At 48.9% G+C, this 20,538-nt stretch overlaps 9 protein-coding genes across 9 annotated transcripts; 5 read left to right on the forward strand and 4 right to left on the reverse strand.

Moving 5' to 3' along the window:
• Positions 1-138: 138 nt before the first annotated feature.
• EDB93DRAFT_1086052 (uncharacterized protein) lies at positions 139-3,182 on the forward strand (the record flags this gene model as incomplete). The annotated part of the gene is made up of 4 exons (XM_041445954.1): positions 139-915; positions 975-2,747; positions 2,804-2,862; positions 2,915-3,182. The coding sequence occupies 4 exons, from the start codon at positions 139-141 to the stop codon at positions 3,180-3,182; spliced, it is 2,877 nt and encodes a 958-aa protein (XP_041307267.1).
• Positions 3,183-3,533: 351 nt separating this feature from the next.
• EDB93DRAFT_464943 (uncharacterized protein) lies at positions 3,534-4,813 on the reverse strand. Its single transcript, XM_041456465.1, has 4 exons — positions 4,158-4,813; positions 3,912-4,106; positions 3,768-3,851; positions 3,534-3,716 (listed from the first exon to the last, which is right to left on the reverse strand). Exons 1-4 carry the CDS (start codon positions 4,339-4,341, stop codon positions 3,577-3,579), a joined length of 603 nt encoding a protein of 200 aa, XP_041307268.1. The 5' UTR covers positions 4,342-4,813; the 3' UTR covers positions 3,534-3,576.
• A 386-nt stretch (positions 4,814-5,199) lies between these two features.
• EDB93DRAFT_465518 (uncharacterized protein) lies at positions 5,200-6,675 on the forward strand. Its single transcript, XM_041456467.1, has 2 exons — positions 5,200-5,397; positions 5,453-6,675. Exon 2 carries the CDS (start codon positions 5,467-5,469, stop codon positions 6,451-6,453), a length of 987 nt encoding a protein of 328 aa, XP_041307269.1. The 5' UTR covers positions 5,200-5,397; positions 5,453-5,466; the 3' UTR covers positions 6,454-6,675.
• Positions 6,676-6,897: 222 nt separating this feature from the next.
• EDB93DRAFT_1240805 (uncharacterized protein) lies at positions 6,898-10,053 on the reverse strand (the record flags this gene model as incomplete). The annotated part of the gene is made up of 4 exons (XM_041451798.1): positions 6,898-8,090; positions 8,144-8,370; positions 8,420-9,697; positions 9,722-10,053. 4 exons carry the CDS (start codon positions 10,051-10,053, stop codon positions 6,898-6,900), a joined length of 3,030 nt encoding a protein of 1,009 aa, XP_041307270.1.
• Positions 10,054-12,248: 2,195 nt separating this feature from the next.
• EDB93DRAFT_1250820 (transmembrane amino acid transporter protein-domain-containing protein) lies at positions 12,249-14,058 on the forward strand (the record flags this gene model as incomplete). Its single annotated transcript, XM_041453068.1, has 11 exons — positions 12,249-12,341; positions 12,388-12,463; positions 12,519-12,626; positions 12,675-12,757; positions 12,809-13,090; positions 13,145-13,160; positions 13,208-13,217; positions 13,264-13,312; positions 13,360-13,520; positions 13,575-13,947; positions 14,005-14,058. The coding sequence occupies 11 exons, from the start codon at positions 12,249-12,251 to the stop codon at positions 14,056-14,058; spliced, it is 1,305 nt and encodes a 434-aa protein (XP_041307271.1).
• Positions 14,059-14,330: 272 nt separating this feature from the next.
• EDB93DRAFT_465023 (acyltransferase-domain-containing protein) lies at positions 14,331-16,311 on the forward strand. Its single transcript, XM_041456466.1, has 6 exons — positions 14,331-14,840; positions 14,913-15,082; positions 15,129-15,239; positions 15,289-15,489; positions 15,544-15,658; positions 15,710-16,311. Exons 1-6 carry the CDS (start codon positions 14,603-14,605, stop codon positions 16,135-16,137), a joined length of 1,263 nt encoding a protein of 420 aa, XP_041307272.1. The 5' UTR covers positions 14,331-14,602; the 3' UTR covers positions 16,138-16,311.
• EDB93DRAFT_1227032 (Tim10/DDP family zinc finger-domain-containing protein) lies at positions 16,276-16,731 on the reverse strand (the record flags this gene model as incomplete). The annotated part of the gene is made up of 4 exons (XM_041451232.1): positions 16,708-16,731; positions 16,602-16,645; positions 16,462-16,550; positions 16,276-16,405 (listed from the first exon to the last, which is right to left on the reverse strand). Exons 2-4 carry the CDS (start codon positions 16,632-16,634, stop codon positions 16,276-16,278), a joined length of 252 nt encoding a protein of 83 aa, XP_041307273.1. The 5' UTR covers positions 16,635-16,645; positions 16,708-16,731.
• A 303-nt stretch (positions 16,732-17,034) lies between these two features.
• On the forward strand, positions 17,035-18,845 carry EDB93DRAFT_1250823 (uncharacterized protein; the record flags this gene model as incomplete). Its single annotated transcript, XM_041453069.1, has 9 exons — positions 17,035-17,099; positions 17,162-17,469; positions 17,520-17,695; positions 17,752-17,817; positions 17,866-18,217; positions 18,270-18,386; positions 18,440-18,502; positions 18,554-18,637; positions 18,691-18,845. 9 exons carry the CDS (start codon positions 17,035-17,037, stop codon positions 18,843-18,845), a joined length of 1,386 nt encoding a protein of 461 aa, XP_041307274.1.
• Positions 18,846-19,230: 385 nt separating this feature from the next.
• On the reverse strand, positions 19,231-20,422 carry EDB93DRAFT_1250824 (uncharacterized protein; the record flags this gene model as incomplete). Its single annotated transcript, XM_041453070.1, has 2 exons — positions 19,231-20,003; positions 20,068-20,422. The coding sequence occupies 2 exons, from the start codon at positions 20,420-20,422 to the stop codon at positions 19,231-19,233; spliced, it is 1,128 nt and encodes a 375-aa protein (XP_041307275.1).
• Positions 20,423-20,538: the final 116 nt, after the last annotated feature.

Here is a 20,538-nt window from a genome sequence, read left to right on the forward strand (position 1 = left end):
GGACTACGCTCTTTCGGTCACGGTTTTGGTTTTAGTTAGGCTAGGGAGATATCTTGTGATATCTCGCAAGTACTTACATCTTCTTTCAGGTTTATATCAACATTGAAGAAGGGAACTTTGCTCATCGAACTCCCCGTCATGGAACCCGAGTTTAATACTCGCCCACTCTCTATAATTCATCGTCCACGCCCATCCCAAGATCACGGGTCTCCTCCCTCTTCGCCTCCTTCATCCTTCATCCTTACATCTCGTCGTCGTTCTTCCGCTGCCAACTTTCCTCCTGCAGGCCCACCACCGAGTCAACCAATTCCAAGTCTACCATCAGCTCCAATCTACCATCCTGATGATGTTGAACCTCCTTCTGAAGAACTCCCATATACTACAAGACACAGGTCAAACACCAGTGGTAGTGGTCCTAGTCAGAACAATAATGGTAGACCTTCAGCCTCTGCAAATCTCGCTGCAATAGCCGCGTTTCAAACAAGGCAAGCCTCTACTTCCGCGTTCAACAGTCCCCAGCCTTCTTCCAGCACCGTCGTACATGACCCCAGCCTTTTTTCCGACCCTCCGCATAGATCTATACTTCAGCAAACGTCATCTTCACACCACCAGGATATCGTGCCTGACCGTCTCTTGTTGTCACCAACTCAGTCTCGCACACCCTCCCAATCTCGCCGATCTTCAAGACGCGCCCTCACAAGAGCCTTGGAACTTGCTCGTGAAGCAGTTCAGTTAGACTCTACTAATGATGACCCCCATGCTGCTGTCATGGCATACGGTCGAAGTGTCGCTTTGCTCAGTGAAGTTATGGAGCGAGTAAGAAGGGGTGAAGACAGCACAGAACGTCCAAGACGAAATGGCAGACGGAGAAGTGTAGTCGCACAAGAAGAAGAAGTCAGACGTCTTAAATCAATAGTAAGAAATTTACTCGTTCTAGTCCTGAATTCATCTTGATTTCATTTTATCCCTTTCAGCACGACACTTATGCTGACCGCATGAACATTCTCAGCCTGATATACAGTATACCTCCCATACCCCACTCTCCATCCTCTGTCTACTCCCCTTCCACATCCACAGAGTCCACACAACCTGGATCACCATCTTCCATCTCACCCACTTCCGACTCTCATAAAGTCTCTTCGTATCCAACAGAACACACCCAAGACGAGCCTCGGCACGTCGGAGTACTTAACCATAACCACGATGACGATAATGATGGCCATGAAGGCATTGGTGCTGCCCTTCTCAATGCCACTTATCTATCCACCGAATTTGGTCAAAGAACCAATGGCATAACACCTCAACATCCATATGCTGCACCTCTGTCACCTCTTTCATCATCTAGTCCACAAGATTCCAATAATTCTCTCAACCGAAATGCAACCCTTCCGGCGAACCGCACCCAATATACCCCATCAGTCACTGGCCGACCTCGAGCAGCTTCTATTTTTCCTCCCGCTGCCCCACCTCCAACCTCGTCTCCTCTACCACCACCCCCAGACTCTGCCGTACCCATTATGTCCGCAACGATGCCTTCGCAGACCAGCAGGTTCCTTGAAACTACCGGCCCACGCGGAAATTCAATTGGACACAGACGAACGGGGTCAGGAACTAGACTGACTGCTGTTACTGAGGAGGGGGTCAGGATTGTGGGTCCTCGCACTCTGGAGAGCCTAGGTGACCAAGACCTTACGGCTTCCCTGCCCCGACGGCCTGATACCCCACGCACTGCAATCCGGGACTCTCACCCACTTCCCCCACTTCCTTCACCCACAATTACATCATACTCTATACGATCACCGGAATCGCCAGCACAACAAGTTATTGTTCCGCGAGTCCGCGGAGAGTCGATGAGCGTGATCAGTGGTCAACAATTGATCAACACCTCCCTGGCGATGGGTACGATTCATCAGAGGCGCACCAAGGTGTCTGCTCCCCCTTCGACCGATAGCCCTTCGCCTACGGAATCACCTTCACCATCAACGTTCTCTCTTCCCGCCCCAAAGCCTGCCGGGTCACCAATACCCCCTAACACAGCACCTCTCATAGTTGGACGACATCGCGCGTCGTCACAGCCAGGACGACGGCCTTCTGTAGCTAATGGCCGTATCTCGCCGTTCGACGCTCCGCGACCCCCTTTACCACACACAGCAGGGCTCAACGGATTAATTCCCCGTAAAATGTCCAATCCTTCCAAGCTGCAGCAGAACATCAGCATTAATATTCCACAGCTGCCGCAATTGACTCTGCAGACAGAATTGTTGTCGCCGTCTCTGGCATCAGCATTGGTACCTCCGCCAGCCCTAATATCCAATTTGCCGACCACACCCACTTCTCCGCTTCCACCTGCTCCACCTGCTGACTCTCAAAGGAAACCATATCATATGATGGCACTCCTGGCAAATACTATGACCTCAAAGTCTGGTGGTTACATCACCAGACGATTACATGTGCCACAAGAGGTTTGGTCACAGGGAGGGGCTAAGCTCACAAACATACCAGAGAAAGTCCGTGTTGTAGAAGTGCTCTGCTCAGCCCTGGAGGAGATGCAGCAATGTAGCGTGGAGTCCTTTGGTGCGAGCGTTGGCAGTGGACTAGCTTTGGGCATCGGCAGTGTAACTCGCAAGGAAGCTGAGACATGGGTAGGTAAGTTAGAGGAGTTCTCTTCGATATGTGATAGTGTCGTCGCGAACTTTGGCAAGAAGCTTGGTGTGGGCGAAGGTTTTGTTGTTAAGAAAAGTGGTGGGGTAAGCTCAAGGATGATTCGTTCGTCCTCGTGGGCTGACACTACTTGTTTCTTCAGGTAACATCATGGGGAGGCAAACTCACTCGACAGATTGACAAGTTAACCAATGGAAAAAAGTTCGTCTCTCGCTTTTATTGCATCCTTGCCTTATATTGACGTGTGGAATAGCCTTGATTCGCCTGCTGCTTATGTGTCTGGATTAAATAAGCTGTTTACGATAGCCCAACTCATCGATGAGCATACAAAGGCATTGCTGTCGCAGCCCATCGCCGCCACATATGCAGCGTTCCCTATAGATCTCCGGGCTGCTGCAGAAGTCAAGCTAAAACGCGCTTCCGAGTTTTTTGCGAGCGTCGTGCTGACATTCGTCATTCGCGACCTGGCGCAACTGCTCGACAAGTACGCCAAGAAGTGTGAAAAGTGGCTCGCGGAATAGTGAGGCAAACCCCCATTCCCTCGGTCTGCGAAGCTGTAATACTGTTACAAAGCAGTATGTGTTTTATTTCGGGACTAGATGGGTTTACCAGAATATGTTTTATCTTACATTTTTAGTTTATTTATTCAACTTTTTTCGTTCTTTTTTTGCGTGTCTATTCTGCGCCTTTTTCTTTACCTTCGTTCGGTGCACCTCTCACGTCCCCTCCCTTGCATACTATACATTACATACTTTGGAATTCTGTGCATATTGAATGTAGGCTACAAATCAATTGCTCACACTGCTGGATGTTTCGATGTCCAGATGTAGTCCAGACAGCTAGTACATACAACAAACTAGAAGAACAGCGAGGTAGACAGTATAGTACATGATGCAATCTATCAATTCTAAGCTTTCAGAATACAGAGGGTACACGTCCCGTATGGGCCTCAAAGTGTGATGACCGTACGGTCATTGGAGTTCCACACGCAGGATCTTCTCCTTCGGGAGTTGGTGGCCTGCCCCTTAGGCGAGAGATGACCTGCATTCTCTTGACTGCAACCCGTCTCAGGGAACATTACAGAGGTGAAAAGGACATTGACGCACTATAGTCTGTTCGAACGTGACCATCGTAGCATTCCTCATCCGAGTCAACAAGAGGATCGGTAGTCATGACAGTATGCCAGGCATCTGAAATTCAAAGAGCGAGATAATGAGCTATGTCATATAGGAACCTGAAAAGTAGCTCACGCTGCAACATGTTGCGTTCAGGGCCTGGCATGCTCAATTTCCGTGATCGCGGTGGTGGTCGTGGGGTGATGTTTGGTACGCTAGGTCTTCGTGCTGGGCGTACGTCAGTGGGCATGCGACGATATGGGGGATCTGACGGGGAGTGTGGACGGCGATGGCGCTGACGCTCGAGGATATGAGAAGGTACTGCGACGACTGGGATGTATTATGAGCAGTGGACTCGGATAAGATAGCATCTTGACATACGTTCAGACCGTCGTTCTCCTCTGCTGGTGTGTGGATCTAACGGGTCTCTCGCTGGAGGATTAGCGGCTTTTCTTTTCCGAGAGGTGCTCATAGTTGGTTGTGGACCTGGTAAATTTGGGGTGTCGTCTTCGGCCTTGATTGTAGCCCTGCTCCTCCTTTTTGCTGGGGCTTTCTTTTCAGACATGGCCGGACTCTGGGGCGTCTGAAGGACTCAGACTTGTAGCGACGAGTCGGACAGGACGAGGCTGAACTGTTATGGCGAGCGTCTTCGCACCTTGGGATTGGGTTCTCAACACGGCCGGCTGATGCGGCAAGCCGCAACTTGCCAAGTCTCTAGTACAGCCGCCGCCTATCCTGAAACAAAGGGTAATGTAAATCCCTGCGGGCATGTTCTCCCGCTCACAATGGATTTCGACTTGCGTTGCTATATGCTATGGTGTGTGTCACCAGCTTGCCCGGTCACTGCATTTTCATCATTAGCCTGTACATGCGGCGTATTATTTTTGGGCTAGGCAGGCTTCCGCCGGTCCCATCTCACCAAGCGCCTACCATCTCTAGTTCACAAACTTGGGCTCCAGGGTCATCATATCGTGGATGTGACTTGTCAAGAAGTCAAACGAACCATTGCAAGGGGTCGTATCGTACTTGAATTTGGAGGACAGTCTTGCAACGCATCACTCCACGTTCTTGCTATGTTCTCTAGGCTGTGGCCTCAGATGATTCATCAACTCTGTGTCTGTCTTGACCTCCCAGGGAAGCTATGCATCCCTAAATATCTGCCATATTATTATAATGAGGGGGAGTCTCTTGTTTCTCTTCATCAGTTGTGAGGAAACCCTGCCTGCTTCTAGGTTCTTCTTCTTCTCCTTATTCTTTTATTCATTCTGGAGCTCTGGAGCTCGGCGCTGGGGAGATGCTGTGCACCTTCACTCGCTTTTTAAACTCCAATTTCGTGTTCTATACTTTGTACTTTATTTCCTTGTTTAATCTTCTTTGCTGGTCCTTCCACGGTGTCCAAGCTGCCCCCGTCTCAGTTGGCCTAGAAGAACGGAAAATTGGCATATCTTCCAAGGCGCCTGGACTTGGCACGGCTACTGGCCAAAATCATGGTATGCATCCTTCGAAAAATGAAGGAACAAAGGCAAACTTACTCTGTATGCAGCTTTCAAACAATCTAATGGCTTGCACCATGTGGCCAGAGACTCAGGACTTGATGGAAATATCATTTCAGTCTATGACGGTAAGTGCATATTATCTGTCTGTACGTTCTCCTAACCCTGTGATGATTTCCACAGCAACAACGTCGGTGATGCCATTCACGTCTCCTACGTCATCTTTTCCCTCTATTGTTCCGATATCAGTCACAAGGGCGGAAACTGAACGTCCCATATCCTCTCCTGTGCTCGAAGGGCCATCTCCATCAACGCGATCCGCATCACAAGAAACATCCTCAGTTACTGCTCTATTTTTGCCCCCTCGCGTCCCATCGTCGGTGATCACAGTGGTCAGTGATTGTCTCTCATCCTTCCCTATATCTGGAGGGCCTTCTCTTGCGACGTCCCCTGCACCATCAGGCATATCACCATCTACTGCGCTATCTTCACCCCCTGCTGTTCCGCCATCAGTGATGCCCCCTACGTCATCGGAAACACCTATAATTACTTTCCCCCCTCCCATAGTCACTTCACTCCCACCTCCTGTTCTTCCTGTTCCCACTTCCTCCCTACTTCCTGTCTCTCCTGTTCCCACTTCCCTCCTACCTCTTGTTCCTCCCATCATCACTTCCCTCTTGCCTCCTGTTGTCACGCTTTCCCCATCTCCTGTTGTTCCAGCAGCTTCATCGATAACAACAACCTCACAAAGTGTTGTCAGACCAGCCACCGCGACATCCTCTGTAATTGTGTCAGTCACATCCGTTATACCAATACCATCCCCCAAAACCGCGTCTACTTCGTCGACGCCTAATGCGCAGTCAAATTCAAGTTCGCAGCAGGCATCTCCATCACCGACACCGTCGCCTTCACCACAAGACGACGCTGTGTCATCGCAAGAACTTGCAGGGTCTTTGATTGCTATTATCACAGTACTTTCATTCCTTGGAGTATTTTCGTTCATCCTTGGAGTTATTGTTTTCTTTCGCACCAGACGCCGTCGTATTTCCCGGACACCACTCCTTGAAGAAGAGCGCCGAACCTCGCGGCCGAACTTGTCTTCAAGGTTTTCTGTCTCAACTACAGGGTCAACAGAACGATCTAGGCGCTTCACACTTTTTAATTCGAGAACATCTACAGCATAGAGTCTACTGTAACTTCCTCGTCCCACCGGCCCGAGTGATGGTGTGATGGTAGCAACTACGCCTTACATGGTCTTCTTGGTGACAGCCTTGAGACAGGAATGAGGCCTCTGAATTGGTTGTAACACAAGGGAAGGGATTTCACACCGAATTCTTACTTATCGAGAGACATTACTTGGTTACATTCGGCGTCTACAACACGTATTAATAATGACATTTAAAGAACAAATTATACCGAAGGTATCAAGTGCGAGGAAGGCAAAGTACAGTGAGATCCTTCCGATGTGGGTATGTACAGAAAACGGGAATGCATATCGCAAGGGGAATCATTGGGGTATGGGAGTGTGTATTAGTGTAGATGTAAGCGGAAGAAAGAAAAACGTTGCGTGAAAAGTTGTCCCTTCAAAGCAAGTAAAAGCAAACCAAGACGCAAGACGAAAAACGACATCACCAGAATTCTCTGACACGCTCTAAAACCTCCACAACGACCGAGCTCTTATACATCAGAGCATGGTCAGCACCTTTCACGACTTTCACGTGACAACGTTCTTCGCCCATCGCCTTTTCCATCCACCTCACGGCATTTTCAGCAATCTTCTCGTCTTTATCTCCGTACCAAACCTGGACTTTGTGAGGAAAGTCGCTGTACGAAAAGCCCCAAGGACGATTGTCGTGATTGAGGATCTGTAGAAGGTCGCTGTGCATCCCCTTCGATGCTTCCGCGTGAGACGCCGCAATGAGAGCATTGGCGAGAGCAGTTTGATACGCAGTTGATGCAGTTTGGACACTCACGTGTGGAGAGGATGAAGTGCTCGCAGGGGGGGATGATGGAACGCTCGGCGGGCTTGATCTCGATACACTTGTGGTGGACGCACTGAAGGATATAGAGCGATGACCGGTTTGTCGAGGAAGAAGTTGAAGCGCGGGTTTATCGGAGGGCAACTTGAATTCGACGGGTTTGGTTGATTTGATAAGGGGTGGAGGAGTTGGTATAGGACTGGGTGAGGATCGAACCTTCGTAGCATCCCAATCAATTTCACCAAGACCTAAGCCCATATCTAACGACAATGGCTGGGGGAGCAGAGGACTTGAGATATCGGTCTTCTTGGGTGCGTTGGAGGGGAAAGATGATTTTCCCGTGAGAGAGCCCATGGATCTCAAAGTTTTCAGCGTTTTCCCGACAGTCGAGGTGGGAGGAGACTCGATACCAGGTGAAGGAGGCTGCGAAATTGCTTTGGACGCTTTAAGTCTGCCGAGAATTCCTCGAGAAGGTTTTCCTCTGCTCTGTTGTGTTATTGAACGTGCGCCAAGCGTGCTTTGACTCCCAAAGCGACCGTCGAAATCCCGTAGATCGTCATAATCACTGGACAGAACAGAACCTAAGCTCATCCGTCTTTTGGTGATATCTGATGGGTAAATAGTGTATCTGCCGGGACTCTGAGGTTGCGAGGAAGGCTCGACTCCATTACCAGACGTTGACTTTCCATTCTGAAATCTGGGGGATAGTGGTGCGGTATAACCAATTCCCCGGTAAGCGACAGTTGGAGGCTTTCCTATCATCCATGCCTGGATCTTCCACTCTGCTGCCTGTGCAGTCTTCAGGATGCCATTCGGGACGTACTTGAGCCACCGGTATCCTCCTGTACACTAGATGAGGGAAAAAGGCACAATCACAGGTCCTTCCAGCACTTACCACTTTCAGAGCCGCCTATCCATGGCGCCAGCAGACAAAGGTCACCCCGAATACGATTAGGAACACGGTTAGCAAATGCCAATGCGTAAGGTGCGCCGGCTGAGTGGGCAACGATGCTGCACTCATGTATTTTTAGCTGGTCGAGAACCTCCTCCACAGCGGCCGCCCATTCCATGATACCTCTTGCAGACTTGGAATGGGGGATCTCGGTACGGCCTAGACCCCATCTAGATAAATGTCAGTTAGGCCATTGTCAGTCAACAGGCATAAACTTGCCTATCTATAGCAATTAGGCGAAGGCCAAGACAGTCTGCCATTTCGTCGTACAAACCCATGATGTGTCTGACACAGCCCAGACCAAGAAATACGATCACAGGAAAGCCGTTTGGATCACCCATATCTGCAAGGCTGACGGTCAGAGGGTGATCAAGTGACGCATGAGGAAATCGGGTGAGTTTTAGCAAAGCCGTCAATCTAGCGGAGCGAAGATATTCTGCTATGGCTTGGGGCACGGATGTAGGAGAAGTGGAAATGGGAATGAGGTCAAATGAGTACTGCGAATCCCGTGCGGATGCAGTCGATGAATGGGAATGAACGTCTGAGGGTGCCCCGTGAAGTCGTACACTTGAGCTGTCTGACATGTTCGAAGGCACGGCGGTGAGTGGGGGAGCACGAGGTGATGCAAGCGGGGGCACAACATGGGATTTCTTCTGGTTATGGTACGTGCGGCGGATTTCGTCTGCAATGCTATCAAGGGAGGACCTGCCCAACGGTTCAGCTTCTGTATCAGGCGTGAGTAGCTCAGCCTCGGATTCCTCGTTCTCAACGCCGTTGGTAGGGCCATCAATATGAATATTACTGGGCACGTGTTTTGGGGATTCTCTAGAGCGGTTCTGAGCAGAAGTTGGAGCGTGGTTTCGAATGATTTCTGAAATAGAAGGAACAACAGTTCTTGGACGCTCTGGTGGCTGCACAAGAGCAACTGGAAGTTCATCAACAGAGTCATCAACTGACGCCGAAGAGGCAACATCATACAACCCCGAGTCGACTGTAATTGTGGACGAGGAACCTTTTTGTGCGGAACCAGGTCGCAGACGAGCGCGGCGAGTACGACGAGTAGGTGGTGATGGTCTTGGTTCATCTTCATCTTCATCTGAAGGCATTATTTTATCTTGTCGTCGACTTTTCCCTCTGCCAAGAACTACACCGGGTGGAGGAGTGGGCAGAGGTGGTTGGTATAAAGGGTGATGTCTTGCATTATTACCAAACCTCGAACGACTAGAGGAGCTTTTCCCAAAGAAGTCTTCCATTGTAAAGCCATTCATCCCATCAACCATCGCGTCCATGGCCTCCACCCCGGAAACCGGAGCTGAGACGACTACCGGGAAATGGCTGAGGGAGTAATTCCTTATAGAAGACGAGTCTAATGGTGTTTGCGGTGGAGATTCTGCGAAACTAGAGGTTTCAACAGAGAGCCGGAGTGATGGAACGGGGGTCTCTTTCCACTTTGACTTTGCCGATGATGGACCTGTGCGTGTCCGATGACGCGGGATCCTCGGAGTGATATCACCCCCTGACGAGAAGTCGGGGACCTGAAGAGCAAGATCCACGGTTGGAAACGCGTATGAAAGCTGGGACGCTTTCTCTTTCTCTTTGCCTTTGTCCTGATCAAAATTCCCGGAATGCTTCCGCAGAAGATCGTGAGCATGAAAAGGACGACCGGGACTCAATTGGGACCTTGAATGGATGTCGAAGCAGTCGGGCGAGACGTGAATAGGAGAAGGGGAATGGTGTTTAGCGTCTGAAGAAATGGTGGGCCTGTGGACGTCACGTCTAGACGATAAGAGGGGGTCACGGTTGGATTTCCGTAGAGGACGGTCAGTTCCCATACTAGTGTTTGAGTTCGACATCATGTAGGCAAAAAAAGAACGATGGAAGGCTAAGGCCCTGATGAATTTTACGCAAGTACTCCTCCCGAGTGGGAACCTTCTAAAACGCTTTAAAGACCTGTTTCGTAGTGTGCAATGCTTTTATTGACCTAGCGTACTGGCAGAGCGTACCTTAAGTTCACCTCCTCAGCACCAACACGTTACCGCTAACGTTGTCGGCTGTAAGAGTGATACAAGCCGATGTGGCGCCCGTTCAATGCAGCAGAATAAGGATCCGTCGAGTGCTGAGCGTCTGATATCGCGTCAACTTCCTTGCTAAAAAAACCCTGACACAGAGATGGAGTGTTTAGTTGAGTGCACAGTAACACCGCCACTCGACGGTCTTCAACTTTCGGGTTACTCTGGCAATCCGGGTTAGACTATGACCGTCATGGGTAATATGTAATTTCGATAACTTTAATATTACTGTCACCCATCCTTCCCATGGATCTGCGGTAAGTGTCATACTGGCGGCGCTCTTACATTTGACACTGGCAGCAGTGGTTACGACACGGTCCTCAGCAACGTCGTCGCGACCAACCTCAGGTGACAGCTTGGGATGAAAACATCCAGTGTTTTAGAGGATGTGTCCATGTCATAGATATGCCATAACATAGTGCTTACTTGACAACGGGCCCTGCATATCATATTTTTAGCACCACCTCAAAGTTTTACTAGTCTACTCCGCCTGCTTGTTGTCGGGCAAAGGCTGGCGCTGAGTTCGTACAGAGGAGTGTGGGATGCATCGAGGGTCTGATGATTAGTATGAGGCTTGATTGTATGAACTCGAGTGCATGAACTGATTGAAATTTTTGAGAGAGAAATATCGCTGTAGGAGATAAGGGGAAATGACTATGTAGCTTCGAGTGCGTTCAAACCAAGTGACAGGAGAAAGTCTGAAATTTCAAGGGTTCAGAACACGCTGCAGTAAGAATACGTACTAGATATTGGGTAGACTTGGGAACAAATGGAAAGGGGCGGGTAGCAAAGTACTCGGCCGATATCGAAAATCCTATGCGCGAAAAGCATTGCCAAGAAGCTTACCATCCATCCCTGTAATGTGGTAAAGAAACAAGATCATCATTCACTCATACCCGATGATGACTCGGACGAATAATTCCGAAGTCGAATGGCCTTTCAGCGGCGAAGACCCGGAAATGAGGTAAAAGTCAGAAAACTTGGCGTCCTTGAACATGAAGACAATACGTCAGAGTGTAGGTCCGGCATCGATACAGATCAGAGTGCTCCGCGAAGACATATCTTGGACAGTGATCAGGCCTGCAGGCTGGGTAATTATTCGAGTACGACCAATCAGTGGAAAAGCGAGCTTCGTGATAGAACCGAGATACAACACTTATGGCGGCAATAGCAGCTCCGGCTATGTAGACTGTGTGTGACATTCCTAATGGATAGTCGTGTAGAGCCGCCGTGCATCAGGATTCAGGAGAGAGCTGCTAGAGGTGATCACGTTGATGCGTGTGGACAGCCTCCACAGTGGCTCTATCACGGTGTTGTTGAAGTTTTGCACAAATTTTGGCAAATCTTGGAATCATCTAATCAGCAGATCGGCATGAGATCATAGAATATGCACTCTACTTCGCCTGCATGCCCTGCAGATCGTCACGGCAAAGACTTTAAGTGGGTGATTTCGGAATTGATTGAAACAGTGACTATTTTGCTTTAGGGACGTTGATTTTCATGCTAATTCAGATTGTCATCAAACCTAACTTACATCTCCGCGAGTCTCTGAATCCTTTTTGGTCCCAGACACTCAAACTGAGTGTAGACAACTCTCATATTGTCTTGCATCTTTTCGTCTTGCTGATCTAGTAGCGCATGAGTGGTCGGCTGGCTTTTCGGAGATGAGCATACAGGAGACGGAGGTTGCTTGGTGACGCTGCGAGTGCCAGTGAGTCGGCGAATACTATATGGCGTTCTTGGGCGCAAATATTGCGACAAGTCCAACAAGTAGTGATGGACGGTTTCGTCTACGTCGAGGTAAATGGGGCAGTGCGGATTTCGCTTTTTCTCCATATCATGTCACGGTTGACTTCACATTATTTATAAGGCGCGAGTGCTCTCGTAACCTAACCTTATCGCCCTCGAGCTCAATTGGATGACATTCCCACCCAACGTATGAAGCGCATGGTCAAGCCTATGTGGACGAAAAGGCGTCGATGACTGCAGAGAAGAAAGATTCAGGAGGCTCTAAAGACGTTTTCGCTGAAGATGGCGTCCACCAGATTCAGTACAAGACGCTCAGTTGGCAGGTACGTCTATGCGAGATTGCACGCAGTAAAGTCTTAAACGACGTAGGCTGTCAGCCTCCTCATGATAGCTGAAATCGTCAGCAATGGTATCCTGTCTCTCCCGAGCGCACTAGCCGTCGTTGGTGAGCCCGCTGTCCCATGAATTCTATGGGCGGCAGCGTTTTTACAAATATCCAGGCATTGTGCCCGCTGTTATTCTAATCTTGTTCCTCGGTATCTTTGGCATGTACACTGCCAAGTTGCTTATCGACTTCAAGCTAAATCATCCTCATGTGCATACCATGGGTAATTAATTCTGTCGTCGGTAGTTTTCAAACATCTGATATGCTCTAGGTGACGCTGGATACATTATGTTCGGACCTGTAGCTCGGGACGTGCTTGCCTTCGGAACTGTTGCTTTCGCTGTGTTTGCTTCTGTGCGTCATCCAGTCAACTCGAGTAAATCACGACTGAATTATGCCAAACAGGGCTCTGAACTACTTTCCAGCCAGCAAGCACTGTCAACGCTTTCGAATCAAGGCGTGTGTAGCATGTATCTAGTCATCATCACTGGTGCCATTGGTTTCTTGATTTCATTACCGCGGACACTGGATCGCTTGGCATGGATGGGTCTTATCAGTGCAGTAGTCATTACCGTGGCTGGTTTCATTGCAATGATTGGAGCAGGGGTGAACCCTGTTCCTGGACGGTCTCTGACAGTCACTGCCTCCAGTAACTTTTCCGATGCTTTCTTGGCTGTCACAAACCCTGTGGGTACCTTCTTATGTCTTCGGGTGACTCAGTGTTGCTTATCTGCTCATTAGGTTTTCGCATATGCAGGTGCGGAATTTTGTAATTTTAATTGACATTTCTAAATACTTTACTAGGACACTTCATGTATGATTTTGTGCATGATATTTCTGCTGAGACTGACCTCTGACAGGTTTTTTATTCTAATATCTGAGATGCGTAGACCCGAGGACGCTATGAAGGTCAGAATGCTCCTGTACTTGATGTTGTAACTGAAGGCCATTTTCAGGCAGCATGGTGTCTGCAGGGTTTCGCTACAGTATTTTATGTTACTTTCAGCGTAGTTGTTTATGTCTACATTGGAAACACGGTGCAGTCTCCGGCCCTCTTTTCTCTTCCTCCGGCATGGGCAAAGGCAACGTTTGCCATTGCTCTCGCAAATTTCCTGTTGTCAGTGCTGCCTTGCTATTTGGTTTAGTCCTCACTAATTATTTTTTCGGGAAGTTCTTCCGGGCTATTCATTCATACGGCTGCAAAGCTGGTGTTTATTCGCATATTTCGTCATTCAGAGCACGTGTATTCGCATACCTTACTCGGATGGGCAGTTTGGACTCTGCTGTGTTTTGCAGGCGTAACTATCGCTGCAATTCTCGCCATCGCAGTTCCGATATTTTCCTACCTAATCGGCATTGCAGCGGCCCTCTTTGCCGCATGGTACACGTATGGTCTGGCCGGATTCTTCTGGTTGCATGACGTATATCACCTCAAGGGTGGCGTGGACGGGCTCAAACAACGGCCGATCGGGACTACGATTGCAGTACTCACGATCATTGCGGGCGCTTTCATCTGTGTCGCTGGAACCTATGTGTCGGTAAAGGTCAGTATTCGTGTCTTTGCATTTGAAACTCGTCTCACTGTCAGTTATCGATGACAGCTCATTGTGGATGCATACGCCAATGGCCAAGTTGGGAGACCTTTCGTTTGCTAGGGGGATTCCATTGTGGCAAACCATGTAATCCTTTAAATTTAACGTTAGAGCTTTTCCAAGGGCAGTTAAAATTTAGATAGTTATGGGCCTGAGATCTAGTCACTCACGGTGATGTGACCAAGATCATTAATAGTCCAAGTCCGCTGAACCGTTGCTGGACACATTCATATCAGTGAGCTGCGTAATGATAAGTGGCTACGCCCCAACCCCGGCTAACTGACGAGGATGGGCTCGAGGTTGAGCCTTGAGCTTGAAGGTATATTGTCCAGTAGTGCTAGGTATCTCCATGAGGGTGACGTTGACGACAGACTTCTCAAGGGCCGAGGCCATGTATCATGTGGAACATTGCGGAGATTTGCTCCGTGCTTCGGATACTGGCGTACGTACGTACGTGTGTGCGATGGATAGTAATATTGAAATGTTGAAACACGCGCGTGTTACGATTTATCATAGCCTTTGATGAACGCAGCTTCAAGTTTGAAAGCACGCCTGGACTCGAGTTGACTGTTCCAAACTGCGACTACCCACACCTTTCTCTTCCGCTATGACCGTCGCTGCTAGACAGCATGAGCTCCCCATATTTGCACGTCCTCCAAAGACGTGGGCCCAGACGTTCAACGGGTTGTTCTTCTTCGTATTCTTCATCCCAGGATGTCTCATGCTCCACGGATTCCAACTTTTTATTCTACTGCCCTTGAAGCTTTTCTCTTCAAGTCCACAGGCCTGGAAGTTATATGAGGAGGGGATACGATATACGAAGGGTGCATTTGCAACACTTATGAGTGAGTCATCATGCCATCATGCATCATGCCGGCGATACGTGGACTACTGTATATGACAACATTTCCTACCAGATTTGATGAACCAATGGTTCGCCCCGACACGCCTTTCCATCACATTCGAGCGGGTTGGACCAGGGAAATTCTCAGAGGATGAGATCAAACATATCGTCGAACGCGATGCGTCTGGTAGGGTGGTGGCTTTACGCTTACCGTCTAAAACGGTCGTCATCGCGAACCACCAGGTGCGTCATCACTCTAATTGTTTGGCATGCGCTAATTCGCTTCCAGGTCTACTCCGACTGGTGGTATGTCTGGTGCCTCACCTACTTTATGGGAACACACAAGGATGTCTTCATTGTACTGAAGAACAGTCTGAAATGGGTTCCTCTCATTGGACCAGTACGTGGCATCCGTGAACTTGAAGCTCCTTTTGCTAAATAATGACAAGGCCATGCAAATATTCAGATTCATCTTTCTAGCGCGTTCGTGGGCCTCTGATAGAATACAATTGTCATCAAAACTCGCAAAGCTCGGCCGACAAGCGGAACAAGAAGACAAGCCATTCACATTCATACTATTTCCAGAAGGCACCCTTGTGAGTAAAGATACGCGGCCTATCAGCAGGAAGTACGCAGACAAGCTTGGTGTTGTGCGTTTTCACTACCATTCTGAGTAAAGTCGATGATGAACATGTTTTCTCTAGCCTGATCCACTAAATATCTTGCTTCCTCGGTCGACGGGGCTTCATTACTGTCTCCGCTCACTTGTGTCGCGCGTGCCATCTTTGAAATTGATAGACATTACGATGGTATATCCAGGTATGTTCCCAGTCACTTGAATATTCCGCTAACCATCGTTACTGCTGCCAGGCATACCACCAAAAGGATACGGACAATCTTTCTACACACTGCGCTCGATATTCTGCGACCGCGTACCTCCGCCTATTATCCACATGCATCTAAGAATATTTGACGTCGCAAAGGATGTTCCCATAGGAGACATCTCAGGGACGAGTCCCGCTGTGACTCCCAACGGAACTAATCACGAGCCTGTTGAAGTGGACTTTCCAGAACAAGAGAAGACCGTCTTTGATGAATGGCTCAGAAAGTTGTGGATGGACAAGGATGAATTTATCACGACGTTCCATCACTCAGATAGCTTCCCCTCTGGTCACCATGGCGCTGTCGAAATCCCACTGGAACTAGGGAGTAAACGGGAGATACCAGTTGCTTTCTGTTTTTTTGTTCCAGTGGTAGCATACGTATTATGGTCGAAGTTGGTACAGGTTCTTTTATGACGGTTTGTTGTACTATGTTGTAATTTTCGGAGTTTTTGATGTACTAATACTTGACAAGTTCTGGGCCCGGGCTGGATGAGGTGAGGTGATATAAATAATGAAGCGGGCAAAGCGGAGTGGTAAGTATGGAGTCGCAGCTCATTGCGGGCGTTGTGACTCTATAGTTTTGATGATGAATAGACTAGTATCCATGAAGCGGTCCACACAATTCAAGAGACAGCTCTCCTCCCCACGAGCGAAGCGAGACCCTGGAGTGCCGGTGACACATCTGCATCAAATAATTTATCAAAAGAAGGGTCACGAATGTCAAGAACGGAGACTGACTTGTCCCAACACATGCTTGTTAGGTTATGCACGGTTGAGTTGATGCGGGCCTGGGCTTGTTCTCGTTCTAAGAACGTAGCCAGCTCTTTCTATAATAAAAGTCTGAGGATCGATGAGAGCTGTTAAGTGTAGCCACGTACTTGGGTAGCCTCGTCGAACTTGACGTTGTCCATGTGGTTAAGGACAAATAATACTAGTTTGTAAAATGAAATTGCTACGAGATTGTATATGGAATAAATTTCTCACGTTTGATTCCGCGAAGGTTGAATTTGCTGGTTGGTTGGTTGGCAAGAGGAACTCATCGATGCTCATCCATAAGTTAGGTTCACTCGTCACAACCCAATGAACATTGTTGCGATGGTTTAATTTTCTGGCGATTGGTCTAGGACCTAGTATTACATGGGCGCTTATGTCGACATGGCTTAGTCCAGGCCCCGTGGCACTACACGTGAGATCCTGTCAATTGAGCATAACCTGTAATACAAATGGTCATCATCAATAGCAAAGATTGCTGCCTCATGTTTCTTTGCATAAGTAGCCCATCCATCCTCTCCAGCTTTCATATATCCTCCAATGGCTTCAACTTCCGACCACCATCTCCAGCCTACTACTAACTGGCCAACCGAACCTCCTCCTCTGTATGTTTCCATTCCTCTTCACTAACGTAGCTCATTGTTTAAAACCTTCTTGATGTCCTCAGCATGGGATACCTAAGTCGTAAAAGTCTTCCCATAAAGCGCAACGACGCAGAACCTCTCACTCGAGAGGACGTTCAGTTCGATCTCCTTTGCCATATATTCAATGACAGGCACAAAGTTTTCACCCCCCAAGCTCCCAGCGAGGACCCCAAGGTCCACTTCTGCGATCTCTATGTCAATGCATTATATATGTCACACAAGTGCTCCAAAGTCCTCAAAGACAAGATGGCCGAGACGCCTGCCTTTGCAGTCGAGCTTGCTAAAATTTCTCTTCTGACAAACGTAGGGCGTATCAATACTACTATGGCATGTAAGTCTCCATCCCGCTTCATTCATTAAACGTGCTCATAACGAATACAGTCTTTCCAGAAATGAAGACAGCCTTACGGACTTATCATCCTGTACCTTCGCTTCAAAAGACCGATGGTAATGCCCAGGATGCCCCGCGGATCAAGAATTGTCTCAAGGCTGCTTTGCTCCCATCTGAGCTCAAGAATATGCCTCCGTCTACTCCGGAAGAAATCTTGCAGAAGAGCGTACGCGAATTCATCACCATGGTTCTTCATACAGCAGCTCATCTCCATACCGCCAGAGGGCTCATCAACTTCCATCTACAAGTATTGTGAATTTAATATTTGTTCTAGCAAACCATGCGGGCGTAAGGTTTCTGTTTGAGTTCAGTCTCCTCGCACTAACTGCTCGTCAGCCGCTTGCAAGTACTCACTTCGATCCGCCCCTGAACTTCCTGGATCTTTTTTTGCCCATCAACATAGCTTCAGCTGACCGCGCGCGCGCGTTTCTATGGCTCATATTTCACTATTTAGAGGGCCCTGATCAGCCAAATCCGTACGACGATGACTACTCTCGTCAACATCCCGGCAAGGTCCCTTGGCTGCATCGTCTCACCGAAGAAGAGATGGCACAGGAAAATTTAGACACAGCCGAGGAAATCGAATGGGGGAAAGCGATGTCAGCACAGAGAAACCTCTTTCTGCAAAGACTCGTCCACTCTATCGAAAGAGAGAAAAAGGTCAAGGCCGCTGCGTCTACTTCTAAATGTGCGACTATTTGTCGATCGCTGATTTAGTTATCTATTGACTATTTGTGCAGTGACTGAGCCCACTTCTGGTCGTTCAAAACCTTTCAGGTCACAGCAAGAAGGTGCCAGGGACAAACCTTACGTCCATTATTTTGCCCCCGACCGTGCACCCCGAATTGCTCGTTCTGGTATGCTCTTCCTTTTTCGTGCTTTTAGGTATTTCGTTCTCATATCCCTACAGTTAGCGAAGACCATAGAGTTTGCTACGATAACTCTCGTGGATCTCATAGAAATATGCTGGAACGTGGGTGACAAGTAGTGTTTCATGTACATTGATGTGAATGGGGGCCACTAGATGCATGGCAGGTCGTCACTTCTACCGATCCCTTGGCAGACTCGGATGAAGAACTACAGGACGAACATGTTAGACTTGACTACAGTGAGCGACATTTACCCATCAGCTACTATGGTCTCAATATTGACGTTGCCAAGGCAAACGTGTAGACGTCATTGCTCGATTGCGTGGGCGGCCCCCGTCTCCGCTTCCAGATCTACTGCCATCAGCCAGCAGCACTAGTTCATACCCACCACCTAGCAGTATCTCTGACACCCGCGAACACCGGTGGCGAACGGTAGAATGGAGGTAGTTCGCAGTAACGCGTCCCACGAATAGGAGGTAATCGAGTACCGACAGCCCTTCAAGTTGTGTGCATAATACCCATACCCAAAGGGGTACACCCCTTCCGAAAAGTTGTACTCATACTAGTAAGAAACTACTAATGGCAACACGTAAATGATGGTGTGAGAGCGTATGCAGTGGTGTCGAAGGAGCGCACGTGTATCAGACGGGGTTCGCGATTGTGCAACGCGGTGTGGTAAAAAGTAAAAGAAGCAGCGGATTTGTGTCCAGACGGTTACGCAATTCCGTGTCATCAAGACATGCGGTGGCGAATCTACACTAAGGGAAAGACTAGGTGCAATAAGCTGTCCATGGAAATAACCGCACGGCAGTACCAAGATGAATGTCTGTGTTCAGAAAGCCCCAGGCAACGACATAATTGGATGCCCGAAGCCTGAGCGGCCTCTTAGTTGCATCTCCGCGGGAGCGCTATGTCTCTTTGGCCTAGGCTGTGCAAGGCATGGGGGAGGAGACGTGCGACGTTTGATAGTGGTAATCATTTCACGAGCAGTGTTGGCTCGGCCAAGGGCATGCATATTGGACTCGGTGAATGCGCACATCGCATTACCACGAGCACGGGAACTGGCTACCTCGATGTTCGGGTAACAAGGAGAGTTGGGCATGATGCTCGCCCGCATATAAGATATAGAGTCGCTACTTTGACGGCGCCTAACGGGCATATGTAGTCTGCCGATGTTGATACTAGGTTTCGTGTCTGAGATAACCCGTGTAGGCGACGAGATCTTATCGTTCCTTAGGAATGTGGGTAGACGGGGTGTTACGAAGGTAGGCTCATTGGCTATCGATGGAGGATGGGATGGTCCGACACGGGCGATGATCTCTTCCAGCGATGGAATTTTGCGTCTAGTGCCAAACTTCGGGTCTGCCTTGGGCTTGCTGATAGGTAGACGACAATCCGTCGGTTCGAACCAGGTGCGACGCTCGAGGAGGTCTTTTTCAATCCAACCATCATGCCCCTCGGCAGACGAGTATGACAACGGTGAGCCAAGGCCGAGAGATGAAAGTGCGCAATGATTAACGCCAGGGAACTCCACAGGAGTTTTAGAACCTGTAGTGGATAACGTAGGTTCCTGAATTCTTGACAGAAAGAATGCACGACGCTCGACTTTGAATAAGCGCATAACGGAATGAGATCGTAACTCATTCATGACACCGATCCATTGACTCACGTTGTTTATTTCTCTGGTTCTTAATGGCAAGTTCCTTGCGCAGATCTGGGACCTTTCTTGAACCGAGCGCAGCTCTCTTGTCACGCGATACTTCGAGAAGCAGATCAAACTGATCGCGATGAAGCTCTCTTGGAGGAGGACAGTCTGCAGGACGAAGAGGAGACGAATGCCTTGGGGATATGGCTGGAAAGTGGTATTGAGGGCTCAATGGTTGTGGACGGCGCCTGCAATCATCCGTGTCTGTGTTGCCTGCGGAATGAACTTGAAACGGGGAGTAGGGCTCTGGATATGCCTTGACTGGCGAAGCAGGCGAAATGCGGATGTGAGGAATGGATGTACCGATGGCGGCTAACATGGCTTGGGAGGGCGACCGGCGCCAACTGTAAAAAGAATGAAAGAATGAAAAGAATGGAAGTTTGTCAGGTAGACGTATAAAAGGAGCGGTAAAGGTGGCAAACACGAGGAGTTTCG

The sequence above is a fragment of the Suillus bovinus genome (assembly GCF_016758785.1).
Source record: "Suillus bovinus strain UH-Sbo-P2 chromosome Unknown EDB93scaffold_31, whole genome shotgun sequence".
In the NCBI taxonomy this organism is placed as follows: domain Eukaryota; kingdom Fungi; phylum Basidiomycota; class Agaricomycetes; order Boletales; family Suillaceae; genus Suillus; species Suillus bovinus.